Below are 15,540 nucleotides of genomic sequence, written 5' to 3'. Positions count from 1 at the left end.
AACACTGAGACAGACAACAGCCCAAATCTGAAAATAAACTTGAGCCCTTAAGGACTGTTGTGAGGCTTAGTCTTTCAGTGCACATTTTTGTGATCACTGCTAAATATTATCATCAGAGGTGGAGAGTCTAGCTGCAGAATGCCTGAAAATCCAGAAAATACCATTTTGTATTTAGGTTGAGCAATTAATACATGTTCATGAACACATTAATATACATAAAAACAGGTCATTTAGTTATACTTTCAAATATAATGGAAACAAATAATTTAATAAAATGAGCAACATGAATAACAAACAGCCAAGTGAATTGTAAATTGCATCCAAGTTGTGAAAACATCTGCCAAAACCCCGCCCCGGAGAAGGTATTTCTCATCACTTCCCAGTGAGAAAGAAGCGACTGTCTCTTCCATATCTGTTTTATACACACAATATGATTTTTGTAACATTCTGTTCCTGCAGCAATTTGTTCCTATATAAGCAAAACAAACTTTCAGGATTGCAGATGAGAAAATAAACAACAGTCAAAATAAATTTACCTGCTGATAGAAAAAATTTAGTGTTGGCTTGTCCTCAGTAAACTGATTCAGAAATCCTTTTGGTAAATATCGGATTCGCAGTTCATATCTAAAAAGAAGGAAAACAGGATTACATCCATAATGCAAGGAGAAAAAATCTTCATCACTGTAGCTTTTAAAGAACAGGTTCGACAAGGACCTGTCCTGGATGGTCTACGTATACTTGGTCCTGGCTCAGCACAGGCGTCTGGACTTGATGACCTCTCAAGGGCCCTTCCAGCCCTACATATGATTCTATGATTAGGATGTTTAAAAAAAAAACAAAAACAAAAAACAAAAAAACCCCACACATCCCAAACCTCTGTATAATTTGCAAGTACTTTTAAAATTTTATTAAAAAGCAATTACAGTTTAAATTTAATTAATTAAATGGGAAATCATCATTTTGACAGCCCAGTTATACTGAAGTTCAGAGGAAAAAGTATACCTGGTTCCCTTTGTTTACTGGGAACCCTCATCTCATTGGGGTGATTTCGAAGGACTGAGCTTTGGCAGGTCTTATGGGTAGGAAGCATGGGGAGGTGAGTAGTAGGTTTGAACCTGTTGCTGGAACAGATGATTATGTTTTCCTGATGGGCTTGCAGGTCTATACTAGTTCAAAGAGGCTGTTATAAGGACTGAGGCATTGGCTTCACAGACCTGGATGGGCTGCCAGGCCCCGCTGTAGGTGGTGGTAGCAGCTGAAGCTAAGATGATGGACTACTGGTCTGAGCAAGTAACAATTATTAGGTTTCTTGGTTAGCACAAGCATGAATGTTTAATGCACAGCTGGCAAAAGTGAGTACACAGGTGCTGTTCCAAGTGAAAATGGCAACTGGTATAGCCCATCAGGGAGCCACAACCTGTGCATTAGCCAAAGGCTCATTTTCAGCTGGAAAAGGCTCAATCTCTTATCAAATAAAGGTGCTGCAATATCTATTCCTGGGACTACCTCAATGGAATTGTTGGGATTTACCTATAGGAGGATTTCCTAACAGATAGGCGTATCCCATATTAGGGTACTGAGGTGCATTTAGTAACTCAAAAATCTAAAAAGAAAAGGAGTACTTGTGGCACCTTAGAGACTAACCAGTTTATTTGAGCATGAGCTTTCGTGAGCTACAGCTCACTTCATCGGATGCATAGCATATCGTGGAAACTGCAGAAGACATTATATACACACAGAGACCATGAAACAAAACTTCCTCCCACCCCACTCCCCCGCTGGCAACAGCTTATCTAAAGTGATCATCAAGTAGAGCCATTTCCAGCACAAATCCAGGTTTTCTCACCCTTCGCCCCCCCCCCCCCCCCCCACACACACATACAAACTCACTCTCCTGCTGGCAACAGCCCATCCCCCTTTGAAACCCCTCTTTATAATGCGCATGATAATCAAGGTGGGTCACCTCCAGCACTAATCCAGGTTTTCTCACCCCCCCCTCCAAAAACCACACACACAGACTCATTCTCCTGCTGGCAACAGCTCATCTTACAATGTGCACAGCAATAATCCAAGTTTAACCAGAACGTCTTGGGGGGGGGGTTTGCAGGAAAAAAACAAGGGGAGACAGGCTACCTTGCATAATGACTTAGCCACTCCCAGTCTCTATTCAAGCCCAAATTAATAGTATCCAATTTGCAAATGAATTCCAATTCAGCAGTTTCTCGCTGGAGTCTGGATTTGAAGTTTTTTTGCTTTAAGATAGCGACCCTCATGTCTGTGATTGCGTGACCAGAGAGATTGAAGTGTTCTCCGACTGGTTTATGAATGTTATAATTCTTGACATCTGATTTGTGTCCATTTATTCTTTTACGTAGAGACTGTCCAGTTTGACCAATGTACATGGCAGAGGGGCATTGCTGGCACATGATGGCATATATCACATTGGTGGATGTGCAGGTGAACGAGCCTCTGATACTGTGGCTGATGTGATTAGGCCCTGTGATGGTGTCCCCTGAATAGATATGTGGGCACAGTTGGCAACGGGCTTTGTTGCAAGGATAGGTTCCTGGGTTAGTGGTTCTGTTGTGTGGTATGTGGTTGCTGGTGAGTATTTGCTTCAGGTTGGGGGGCTGTCTGTAGGCAAGGACTGGCCTGTCTCCCAAGATTTGTGAGAGTGTTGGGTCATCCTTCAGGATAGGTTGTAGATCCTTAATAATGCGTTGGAGGGGTTTTAGTTGGGGGCTGAAGGTGACGGCTAGTGGCGTTCTGTTATTTTCTTTGTTAGGCCTGTCCTGTAGTAGGTGACTCCTGGGAACTCTTCTGGCTCTATCAATCTGTTTCTTCACTTCCGCAGGTGGGTACTGTAGTTGTAAGAATGCTTGATAGAGATCTTGTAGGTGTTTGTCTCTGTCTGAGGGGTTGGAGCAAATGCGGTTGTATCGCAGAACTTGGCTGTAGACGATGGATCGTGTGGTGTGGTCAGGGTGAAAGCTGGAGGCATGTAGGTAGGAATAGCGGTCAGTAGGTTTCCGGTATAGGGTGGTGTTTATGTGACCATCGATACAACCGCATTTGCTCCAACCCCTCAGACAGAGACAACCTATCCTGAAGGATGTCCCAACACTCTCACAAATCTTGGGAGACAGGCCAGTCCTTGCCTACAGACAGCCCCCCAACCTGAAGCAAATACTCACCAGCAACCACATACCACACAACAGGACCACTAACCCAGAAACCTATCCTTGCAACAAAGCCCGTTGCCAACTGTGCCCACATATCTATTCAGGGGACACCATCACAGGGCCTAATAACATCAGACACACTATCAGAGGCTCGTTCACCTGCACATCCACCAATGTGATATATGCCATCATGTGCCAGCAATGCCCCTCTGCCATGTACATTGGTCAAACTGGACAGTCTCTACGTAAAAGAATAAATGGACACAAATCAGATGTCAAGAATTATAACATTCATAAACCAGTCGGAGAACACTTCAATCTCTCTGGTCACGCAATCACAGACATGAGGGTCGCTATCTTAAAGCAAAAAAACTTCAAATCCAGACTCCAGCGAGAAACTGCTGAATTGGAATTCATTTGCAAATTGGATACTATTAATTTGGGCTTGAATAGAGACTGGGAGTGGCTAAGTCATTATGCAAGGTAGCCTGTCTCCCCTTGTTTTTTTCCTGCAAAACCCCCCCCAAGACATTCTGGTTAAACTTGGATTATTGCTGTGCACATTGTAAGATGAGCTGTTGCCAGCAGGAGAATGAGTCTGTGTGTGTGGTTTTTGGAGGGGGAGGTGTGTGGGGGGGGGGGGGTGAGAAAACCTGGATTAGTGCTGGAGGTGACCCACCTTGATTATCATGCGCATCATAAAGAGGGGTTTCAAAGGGGGATGGGCTGTTGCCAGCAGGAGAGTGAGTTTGTATGTGTGTGGGGGGGGGGGGGGGGGAAGGTGAGAAAACCTGGATTTGTGCTGGAAATGGCTCTACTTGATGATCACTTTAGATAAGCTGTTGCCAGCGGGGGAGTGGGGTGGGAGGAAGTTTTGTTTCATGGTCTCTGTGTGTATATAATGTCTTCTGCAGTTTCCACGATATGCTATGCATCCGATGAAGTGAGCTGTAGCTCACGAAAGCTCATGCTCAAATAAACTGGTTAGTCTCTAAGGTGCCACAAGTACTCCTTTTCTTTTTACGAATACAGACTAACACGGCTGTTACTCTGAAACCTGTCAAAAATCTAAATCCCACCATGACATTGCCACACCATTCAATTACAGCAGGAGGTCCAGAGAGGCAGGACTATGGGTCACTTTGATTTACTGGCTATGCCAGAGTTTTAGATCTCCCTAAAGTTTTTGTTTATAAATAGTAAAACTGTTTGGAAACTGATTGGATATTATTAATTATTGGTACTGCAGTGGCACCTAAAGACTCCTATCAGGTGGTTCCTACCCTGAAGATCTTAGAATCTAAGTAATAGTCTCATTCAGTGTAAAACTAGCATTATCACAAACACCATACCATTTTAGCAAGCTGGCCAGCTACATAATCTTTACTGTAATTAGAAACATTTTAAAACCATATATTTAATGGTTTTTGCACAGTGACAAGCTTTTGTTGTGAAATTTTATATTGCTGGTTTCAGCAGGATAGGACAGGCTGCTTAGCAATTTATAGAAAATAATGTTAAGGATTGCAAGTTAAGGCACACATACCTGACAAGACAAAGTTATTGATTAAAATCACATTAACTTGTTTGAACATGTAATGAATCCCAGCCCCACAAAAATGACGAACAGTTACAGAATTTTGATTTGCTGCGTTGCCTATTTCTACTGTTGAATACTCAATCTATGGTGAATAATATATATAAACATTTTATTATATATATAAAACTATGGATTTACAATACTCAGTTAATTTTTCTTGATATTTTGAGGTTCTCTTCAAAAACACAAAGTGCATGCTCAGTCTTTGGCTAAAATGAAACAAACATTTAAAAAAACCCAATGAATCTTCAGATTCAGAGATATAAAAAGACAGCTGCATGATGTACAGCAAAATATAAACAAAAATAGTCCTTTTTTTTTCCCCAACCAAAAACTTAGACCACCCTGTAGCATGTGTGGGCTCATGTCTGGAGAGGCAAGGTAGTGTCATCCATACCTTGTCCAAAACCAGAAAAATTGAAGGAAGTTTATTTCTCCACTGGAAAAAGCCAAATCACCACTAAGCTACACCGCGGAGTCAAATGTAGAACAAAGCAAATTTCCTGTTTAAAAAGCAACTATTTTCCCCCTTTTCTCTCTCCTTGTCTTATTTTTCCCTTCTATTGCTTGATGGATCTTCAGTCTTCATCCACATACTAGCTTTCTAGATTTTAAATTTTTTATAAGTTTTTGTTTCTCTAAAAACTGCTTTTTCCGCAATCTTTTATTACCCCCTCTTTTGTACAAGAAGGGAATTGTTATCCATCTCATGTGATTTCAGCATCCTAGTGATTAAATACAACCTTAAGGAGGAGGTTGAGGTTAAATCGAACCATAAAATATACCAAGAAGCATAATATAAAGGCAAAGGAGCATGTACTATAGTTTCTCATCATGTATGTCACCAACTGCATCAGAGAAAATTAAAACACTCATTATTTAACGTACAATTTAATTTTAAAAGTAACTCTAATGCAAAGCTAAAAGCTTCAGGTAGACTAGTACAATATTTAGTTTCCATTTTACTTTGCCTTTTATTACAACATGTAATATACTGTGGCTAAAACAGAATTATAAGGACAGATTTAAAAAAACAAAACAAAAAAAACCAAGATAACTTGAGCTACTGAACTCTACATATATCTGTATCTTGATATAGACTTAAGAAACCCATCTCCATCATACAACAGAAGATTAATTAGCCAAGACAGTACTGAATTACAGAAGCATAAGGTACAAACAGGAGATGAGACAGTCCTGTTGGGTGACAGTCTCTGTCCCTTTCAATGAGAATTGTTCCCTAACCATGCCCAACATACTAGTGTCAATGGCACTTCCAGCATTTCCCATGGTAGACTATTCTGCAGTATAATAATTACTCATGGTCCAGACGTCTGTGGTGATCTACATTTTACATGTTCTTTCTCTTAACTTCATACATGTCTTTGAACAATTGTACATAACACCTCTCCTTCCCTGACGCTACTACCCTTCACATGTTTGTAAACTGCTGTCACCCCATGAGCATTTACTAAGCAAGATACAGATATTTAGTTCTTTTAATCTTTCCTAATAAATCATTCTCTACAACCCCATAATAATTTTTATTGCTGTTCTCTCAACTCCCTTCAAGTATCTTTCTGCTAATGAGATGCTCAGAACTTCTTTAGAAATTCTCATCATTAATCTTGGGATGTCAGTTATAATGGGATTAATGGCTGCCTTTTTGCCTGGTTGAGTAATCCCACACATTGAGGAAAAAAACAGAACAGATTATTTCTTTTCCTTCAGACAAGGAAAGTTTTTCAATTTTAATCCCCATTTAACTCAAAACCCCACTATGGTAGCACAGAAACCCCACCTATTTACAACCAAAGCTGGTTTCTCCTTCCCTTGTTTGAATGGGAACTGAAAATTCAAGTGGGTTACACACTTCATATCTCTCTGTAAATCATACAATTTAATCTATTCTTTATTGTACTTTTGTAACCTTAGGAAACCATCACATATCTTCTTTAATGCCATCAATTTAATGTGAATAGTCCTCCAATAAAAAAAAATACCTCTTCTTCTTTCCACATCTCAACATAAGAGTAAACATTTACTGAATACAGTGAGATTCATTCTAAACCACCTCTAAGAATAAAATATGGTAGAGTCACTCACAAGACAATTAACTTAAAATATATTGGCTGGTTAACCATTCATCTTACATTTATACAGATTCTGTCATTCCAAAGTGTTTGACGTTTTAAGACACATGGCTGGTGAGACGAAGGCAGATGGGAGGCTAAGGGAGTCAGCGAGCTGAGCTTGCCAGCAAAGAAAGACAGGGAAGCATGGTTGTGTGTTCCCCACTCCCCTTCCTTAATTTGCAAGAATTCTACAAGGAAGAACCGTTAATGGAGGAAAACGGCATGTTGCCAACATCACTGATAGCTCTTCCTCTGCTTGCACCTGTGCCCCCACACTGCCAGCCAGTCATCCTGACCCTGGAGACTTCCACCCAGGCCCTAGTCTTGACTTGCTGGGAATGCAGTTTGTATGTTCCTGCTGATGAAAGCCAGGCAGGGGGAATAACCTGGGTGTAAGAGCTGTTGGTTGGTGGAGTCCCACAGGAAACAGGCTAGAAAGCTGCAGGAGGAGGTGGCTCAACTGTGTAGCATCCAGGAGTGTGAGGGACTTCATTGACAGGACACACCTGGAAACATCTGGGATGGAGGATATTAGGCAACCACAGAAGCACGAGAGAAGGAAGGCGAACCAGCTGCTCTATGGGGAGGACACTGGCTGCTGGCCATCTTCATCCATGTGAAGAACTGGTGTGCTATACCCGCAACAGGAGGTGACGGACAGATCCCAGTGGCTGAGGAGGAACCCCTTGCCCCCAAAGCTGGGAGGCTCATGGCCATCTCACCCAAGGGGGAATATAAGGTGGTAGTGTTTTAGTACTCCCCCCAGGTGGGTGGAGGCAACCATCTCCTGACCTGACCTGACGTCCCGGGGACGTGTGCTTCCTGCCTGGAGATGTTGCACATCGGAGAAGTTACAGAAAGGCTGCTGAGGCTCATCCATCCCTCTGACCACTACCCCAGAATGCTCATGCATGTGGGCACTAATGGTATTATCAGATATGACCCTGAGCAGATCAGCAGTGACTACAGGGCTCTGGGAGTGAGGTCAAGAAATCAGGGACATAGTTTGTATTCTTGTTCATCATCCCAGTTGAGGGTAAGGGCCCAGGTAGGGACATGTGCATCTTGAAGATGAATGCATGTCTGCAAAGATATGCCAAAGGGAGGGCTTCAGCTTCCTCAACCACAGGATGCTGTTCTGGAAAGAAGGTCTGCTGGGAAGACATGGGGGTCCACCTGACTAAGAAGGGGAAGAGCATCTTTGCACCCTAACATGGCAACCTAGTGAGGAGGACTTAAACTAGATTTAAAGGTGGCAGGTGACAAAAGCCCACAAATAATCTTAAAAAAGGCAACCTTAACACAGGGCTAGATGTTAGGGGGGACATGGAAAATTATAGAGTCATGGGAGAAACAGAGGGAAATCAGTGGAGGAATCTGCTCAATATCTTACATGCCTATAAACAAATGCAAGGAGTATGGGAAACAAACTGGAAGATCTGGAAGTATTAGTACATAAACTAAATTCTGACTTAATTAGCAGCAGAGACTTGGTGGGATGAGTCTCATGACTGGATTATGGTACAGATGGGGTATAGGTTGTTGAGGAAGGACAGATATGATAAAAAGGGAGGAGGTGCTGCATTATACATCAAGAATATATGCACTTATTGGGCAGTCCAGAAGGATGTGAGAAGCAGACAAATTGCAAGTCTCTAGGTAAAGACAGAAAGGGTAAAAAATAGGGGTGATGTCATGGTAAGAGTCTACTGTAGACCACCAAATCAGGAAGAGGAGATAGATGAGGCTTTTCTAAAACAAACAACAGAAGTTAGTCCTGTGGGAATTCTGTGCCAATGCACTATATAGAATGTGTACACAGAATTTCCTTTTCCGCCTCACAGAAACGGGCTGCAGAGCTGCTGGCCACCACTAGGGGACACAGGACCCAGCAGAGCCCAGCTCACAGAGGGACAAAGGGACAGAAATGGAGGGTTTGGGGCATCTGCAGTTCCCGGCACACCCTGAAAGAAGGAGGCGGCGTGCAGGAAACTCCACACAAGCCCAGGATCCAGTATCAAGCTGTTTCTCTCCCTGGGCTCTGGGGGGTCCCCCGTGGCTGGGCTATGGGGGAAGGTGGAGGAGGGGATGCAAGTGTCTGAGCTGGGGGGTGCCCCATAGCTGGGCTCTGAAAGAGGAAGTCTGAGTGTCTGCCCCCCCCGGCAGGGCTCTGGCAGGGTATGGGGCAGAGAAACAGGAACTGGGTTGTTGTAGGGGTTTCTTTAACTCTCTACTCCTGAGAGAATTTTTGTGTGTCTTTGAATTGTTACAGATATCCTGACAGGTATTTTGAAATAAATTACCAAAATAATTGAAACTGGTATGATTATATAGTCTCATTTTGACAAATAAAATATGCAGAATTTTAAAATACTGTGCAAGAAATTTTTATTTTTTTGAAATAAGAAATATCCAGAACACAGTACCTAGCAGTAACGGGCAATTTTAACTATCCAGACTGTTGGAAGACTAATATGGCAAAACACAAAATTTCCAATAAGTTATTAAAACAACTTTTTGTTTCAGAAAGCGGAGGGTGGACAGCCATTTTAGATTTGATTCTGATCATCGGGGTTGAGTCAGTAGCAAATCTGAAGGTGGAAGGCAATTTGGATTAAAGTGATCATGCTTCATGACAGATTTCATGATTCTAACAAAAGATGGCATGAGAGCAGCAGAAAAAGAACAATGGACTTTGAAACTTTAAACTCAGAGAACTGGTAGGTAAGGTCCCATAGGAAGAAAATCTAAAGGAAAAAGGAGTTCAGGAGAGCTGGCGGTTTCTCAAGACAACAATATTAAAAGCACAACTGTAAACTGTCCTTGTGTGAAGGAAAGATCGGAAGAATGATTAGAGGCCAATATGTTCTATCAGGAACTCTTTAATGATTTGGAAATCCAAATGGAATCCTATGAAAATGGAAACACGGACAAACTGATAAGAAGGTGTACAAAAAAACAGCACAAATGTGTAGAGACAAATACAGAAAGGCTAAGGTAAAAATGAGTTACACTTAGCAAATGACATAAAAGGCAGTCAGGGGAGGTTCGTTAAATGCGTTAGGAGCAAGAGAAAGATGAAGGAAAGTGTAAGTCTGCCACATAACAGGGAAAGAGAAATGTCATAAATATAAAGGGAAGGGTAACCACCTTTCTGTATACGGAACTATAAAATCCCTCCTGGCCAGGGGCAAAACCCTTTCACCTGTAAAGGGTTAAGAAGCTAAGATAACCTCGCTGCCACCTGACCAAAATGACCAATGAGGAGACAAGATACTTTCAAAGCTGATGGGACGGGGGGGAGGGGGGGGGCACAAAGGGTCAGTCTGTCTGTATGATGCTTTTGCCGGGACCAGACCAGGAATGCTCTTCAGAACTCCTGTAAAAAGTTAGTAAGCAATCTAGCTAGAAATGAGTTAGATTTTCTTTTGTTTAATGGTTGGTAAAAATAGTTGTGCTGAATGAAATGTATATTCCTGTTTTTGTGTCTTTTTGTAACTTAAGGTTTTGCCTAGAGGGATTCTCTATGTTTTGAATCTGATTACTCTGTAAGGTATTTACCATCCTGATTTTACAGAGATGATTCTTTTACTTTTTCTTTAATTAAAATTCTTCTTTTAAGAACCTGATTGCTTTTTCATTGTTCTTAAGATCCAAGGGTTTCGGTCTGTGTTCACCTATGCAAACTGGTAAGGATTTTTATCAAGCCTTCCCCAGGAAAGGGAGTGTAGGGCTTGGGGGAATATTTTTTTGGGGAGGGGAGGGGGGAGACGTTTCCAAGTGGGCTCTTTCCCTGTTCTTTGTTTAATACGCTTGGTGGTGGCAGCATAGGGTTCAAGGACAAGGCAAAGTTTGTACCTTGAGGAAGTTTTTAACCTAAGCTGGTAAGAATAAGCTTAGGGAGTCTTTCATGCAGATCTCCACATCTGTACCCTAGAGTTCAGAGTGGGGAAGGAACCTTGACAAGAACTAATAACTAACAACATCAGGTATGTTGAGGTGTTTAATGCCTATTTTGCTTCAGTCTTTACTAAAAAGGTTGATGATGACCAGATACTCGACACAATAGGTAATAACAAGGCAAAAGGAATGCAAGCCAAAATTGGGAAAGAACAGGTTAAAGAATATTTAAATAAGTTATATGAATTCAAGATGGTAGGGCTTGATGGAATTCATTCTAGGGTACTTGAGGAACTAGCTGAAGCCATCTCAGAACCATTAACAACTATCTTTGAGAACTCATGAAGGATGGATGGTCCCAGAGGACTGGAGAAGGGGAAGCATAATACTATCTTTAAAAAGTGGAACAAAGAGGACCTGGACAACTACAGACCAGTCACCCTAACCTGGAAAGGAACAAATTATTCAACAATTAGTCTGTAAGCACTTAGAGAATGACAGGGTTATAAGAAATAGCTAGCATGAACTTGTCAAGAAGAAATCAGGCCAAGCAAACCTAATTTCCTTCTCTGATAGGTTTACTGGCCTAGTGGATGGGGGGGAAGCAGTAGATGTGATATACCTTGATTTTAGAAAGACTTTTGACCGAGTCCCACATGACATTCCCGTAAACAAGTGAGGGAAATGCAATCTAGATGATATTACTATAAGGTGGGTGCAAAACTTTTTGGAAGAATATACTCAAACAGGAGTTATCAATAGTTCGCTAAGTGGGAGGACATATCTATAGGTGTCATGCAAGGGTCATCCTGGGTTCGGTATTATTCAATATTTTCATTAATGACTTGGATAATGGAATGGAGAGCATGCTTATAATATCTGCAGATGACACCAAGCTGGGAAGTGTTGCAAGCACTTTGGAGAATAGGATGAGAATTCAAAACAACGTTGACAAATTGGAGAATGGTCTGAATTCAACACAATGAAATTTAATAAAGACAAATGCAAAATACTTTATGTAGGAAGGAAAAATAAAATACACAACTACAAAATGGGGAATAACTGGCAAGGTGATGGCACTTATCCTTGTTGAACCTCATCAGATTTCTTTTGGCCCAATCCTCCAATTTGTCTAGGTCCCTCTGTATCCTATCCCTACCTGCCACCGTATCTACCACTCCTCCTAGTTTAGTATCATCCGCAAATTTGCTGAGAGTGCAATCCACACCACCCTCCAGATCATTTATGAAGATATTGAACAAAACCGGCCCCAGGACCAACCCTTGGGCACTCCACTTGATACCGGCTGCCAACTAGACATGGAGCCATTGATCACTACCTGTTGAGCCTGACAATCTAGCCAACTTTCTACCCACCTTATAGTGCATTCATCCAGCCCATATTTCTTTAACTTGCTGGCAAGAATACTGTGGGAGACCGTGTCAAAAGCTTTGCTAAACTCAAGGAACAATACATCCACTGCTTTCCCTTCATTCACAGAACCAGTAATCTCATCATAGAAGACGATTAGATTAGTCAGGCATGACCTTCCCTTGGTGAATCCGTACTGACTTTTCCTGATCACTTTCCTCTCCTCTAAGTGCTTCAGGATTGATTCCTTGAGGACCTGCTCCATGATTTTTCCAGGGACTGAGGTGAGGCTGACTGGCCTGTAGTTCCCAGGATCCTCCTTCTTCCCTTTTTTAAAGATTGGCACTACATTAGCCTTTTTCCAGTCACCCGGGACTCCCCCCGATCGCCATGAGTTTTCAAAGATAATGGCCAATGGCTCTGCAATCACAGCCGCCAACTCCTTTAGCACTCTCGGATGCAACACATCCGGCCCCATGGACTTGTGCTCGTCCAGCTTTTCTAAATAGTCCCGAACCACTTCTTTCTTCACAGAGGGCTGGCCACCTACTCCCCATGCTGTGTTGGCCAGCGCAGCAGTCTGGGAGCTGACCTTGTTCGTGAAGACAGAGGCAAAAAAAGCATTGAGTACATTAGCTTTTTCCACATCCTCTGTCACTAGGTTGCCTCCCTCATTCAGTAAGAGGCCCACACTTTCCTTGGCTTTCTTCTTGTTGCCAACATACCTGAAGAAACCCTTCTTGTTACTCTTAACATCTCATGCTAGCTGCAGCTCCAGGTGCGATTTGGCCCTCCTGATTTCATTCCTACATGCCCGAGCAATATTTTTATACTCTTCCCTGGTCATTTGTCCAATCTTCCACTTCTTGTAAGCTTCTTTTTTATGTTTAAGATCCGCAAGGATTTCACTGTTAAGCCAAGCTGGTCGCCTGCCATATTTACTATTCTTTTGACACATTGGGATGGTTTGTCCCTGTAACCTCAATAGGGATTCCTTGAAATACAGCCAGCTCTCCTGGACTCCTTTCCCCCTCATGTTATCCCCCCAGGGGATCCTACCCATCAGTTCCCTGAGGGAGTCGACATCTGCTTTCCTGAAGTCCAGGGTCCGTATTCTGCTGCTTACCTTTCTTCCCTGTGTCAGGATCCTGAACTCGACCAACTCATGGTCACTGCCTCCCAGATTCCCATCCACTTTTGCTTCCCCTACTAATTCTTCCCGGTTTGTGAGCAGCAGGTCAAGAAAAGCTCTCCCTCTAGTTGGCTCCTCCAGCACTTGCACCAGGAAATTGTCCCCTACATTTTCCAAAAACTTCCTGGATTGTCTATGCACCGCCGTAGTGCTCTCCCAGCAGATATCAGGATGATTAAAGTCGCCCATGAGAACCAGGGCGTGCGATCTAGTAGCTTCTGCGAGTTGCCGGAAGAAAGCCTCATCCACCTCATCCCCCTGGTCCAGCAGACTCCCACCACTACATCACTCTTGTTGCTCACACTTCTAAACTTAATCCAGAGACACTCAGGTTTTTCTGCAGTTTCATACCGGAGCTCTGAGCAGTCATACTGCTTGCTTACATACACTGCTACTCCCCCACCTTTTCTGCCCTGCCTGTCCTTCCTGAATAGTTTATAACCATCCATGACAGTACTCCAGTCGTGTGAGTTATCCCACCAAGTCTCTGTTATTCCAATCATGTCATAATTCCTTGACATCACCAGGACCTCCAGTTCTCCCTGCTTGTTACCAAGGCTTTGTGCATTTGAGAATCTACTGTACTAAATATAGGCACCAGTACAAAATAGCTTTTGATCTTTGCCTTCTGGACAAGTTGTCAAGTTTCTGAAATCTTGATCTTTTAAGTTGTATTTTTCCTTAACTGCACTAATCAGTTATTTCTATAAAGAATTTTTAACAAAGCAGATTCATCACCAATGTTAAAAAAACAATATACATAACAATGGGATGCATCTAATGGTAACTGTCTTATTACTGGATTAACAAATCTTCCAAATTAAATTGAGACTACGTGTTTTACAATAATTAAAAGTATAATCTGCACATAAATTTGGTATAACACACCTCTGTTTGCAATGCTTGATCTTGCATGTCGAGGAAATGAGAGAGAGCCAATGGTCATTGTAGTATACAATACAGCTGTGTTCCTCAACATTCGTTTCCTGAATAGAATGAATGTTATCAATGAACAAATAAGCACTTGGTTCCACTGATAAAGTCTCCAGTGCTCACTGACATCTTTTTGAACCTATCTGGGGGTCTGTGACAGTCGAAGACCTTGTCTACACTGCTAAAATAGGTGTGTGTGTTTTTACCTTCAGATAACTCGTGTGCATGACCTATCTCATGGTAAAAACATGGTGAAGACATGGCACTTTTGTTTTACCATCCGGTAAACTAGGCAAGATCAGCACTATCCCGCTGCCTTGAGATGACCTCACCTAGTTTACCTCACAGTAAAACTGAAGTGTCCTGTTTTCACTGTGTTTTTACCTTGGGATAGTTCGTGTGTGTGAGTTGCCAAAGAGTAAAAAATGTACCTTTTTCAGCAGTGAAGACAAGGCCATAGTGGTATCTTAAAGCAAGCTTAAAGCTTGGGCAATGGACTTCTGACAGCCAGCTACTTCTTGCTCCTTCACTCGCTACAGAATTGCATTCTGCTAATTTTCATTAGGATGGTTACCCATTGGCACTGCTGTAAAACTGGGCTATATATGCTCTTAAAGCTGAACTGAATGCCATGGGAAGACAGAAGAGATGTCTGGCTTAAACTGTGGCTGACCTTGTAGGTCTGAACTTATTACTTATCCTGAGCCTTAACCACAGCCATAGGAGTCTACTGCAGTGCGGTGTGAATACAGAGTCACCTCCCTTACTGTTATTCTGCTTTGCTAGGTTTTCTCCTCAGGACTGGAAATAGTATCCAATAGCATCACAAAAATCACTTATGTTAGGGACAGAATTTGTTCCAAGAATTATTATTATTTTCTATCTCCTCCTGCTGAGAGGAAGTATAATCTAAGCATCTGGACTGATCTAAAAGAACATTAGAGAATACATTTCCCGTGTATATTGAATACACAGTCTTAAAATCATTAAAAAATTCCCAGATGAGCAGCAGTTACTGGATTATTATTTTATAGGAAGATATATTAATTCAAGCACTATTCCAGGACATCTCTCCTACTCTACTAATCTAAATATTTTAACAAGTACTGTCATCTGATCCTAAATACTCTGTTTTATAGTATTACAAATATGACAGCAACATTTTGATTATTCAAAGCAAATCTCTATGGGTTTAAAAGGTATGTCAGGCTGCTTGCATTCGATAAA

At 42.0% G+C, this 15,540-nt stretch overlaps 1 protein-coding gene across 9 annotated transcripts in view; it reads right to left on the bottom strand.

Annotated features, from left to right (window-relative positions):
- PTK2 (protein tyrosine kinase 2) overlaps window positions 1–15,540 on the bottom strand; it is a 373,208-nt gene that overhangs the window by 209,571 nt on the left and 148,097 nt on the right. For all 9 annotated transcript variants that reach the window (XM_043539037.1, XM_043539034.1, XM_043539038.1 and 6 more), the window contains exon 5: window positions 537–624. In XM_043539037.1, the coding sequence (XP_043394972.1) occupies window positions 537–624 (88 nt within the window). The remainder of the gene's footprint in view (window positions 1–536; window positions 625–15,540) is intronic.

Source organism: Chelonia mydas, chromosome 2 (genome assembly GCF_015237465.2).
Source record: "Chelonia mydas isolate rCheMyd1 chromosome 2, rCheMyd1.pri.v2, whole genome shotgun sequence".
Taxonomy (NCBI): domain Eukaryota; kingdom Metazoa; phylum Chordata; order Testudines; family Cheloniidae; genus Chelonia; species Chelonia mydas.
The sequence above is the reverse complement of the archived record's forward strand: the minus strand, read 5'-3'. Positions and strand labels throughout refer to the sequence as shown.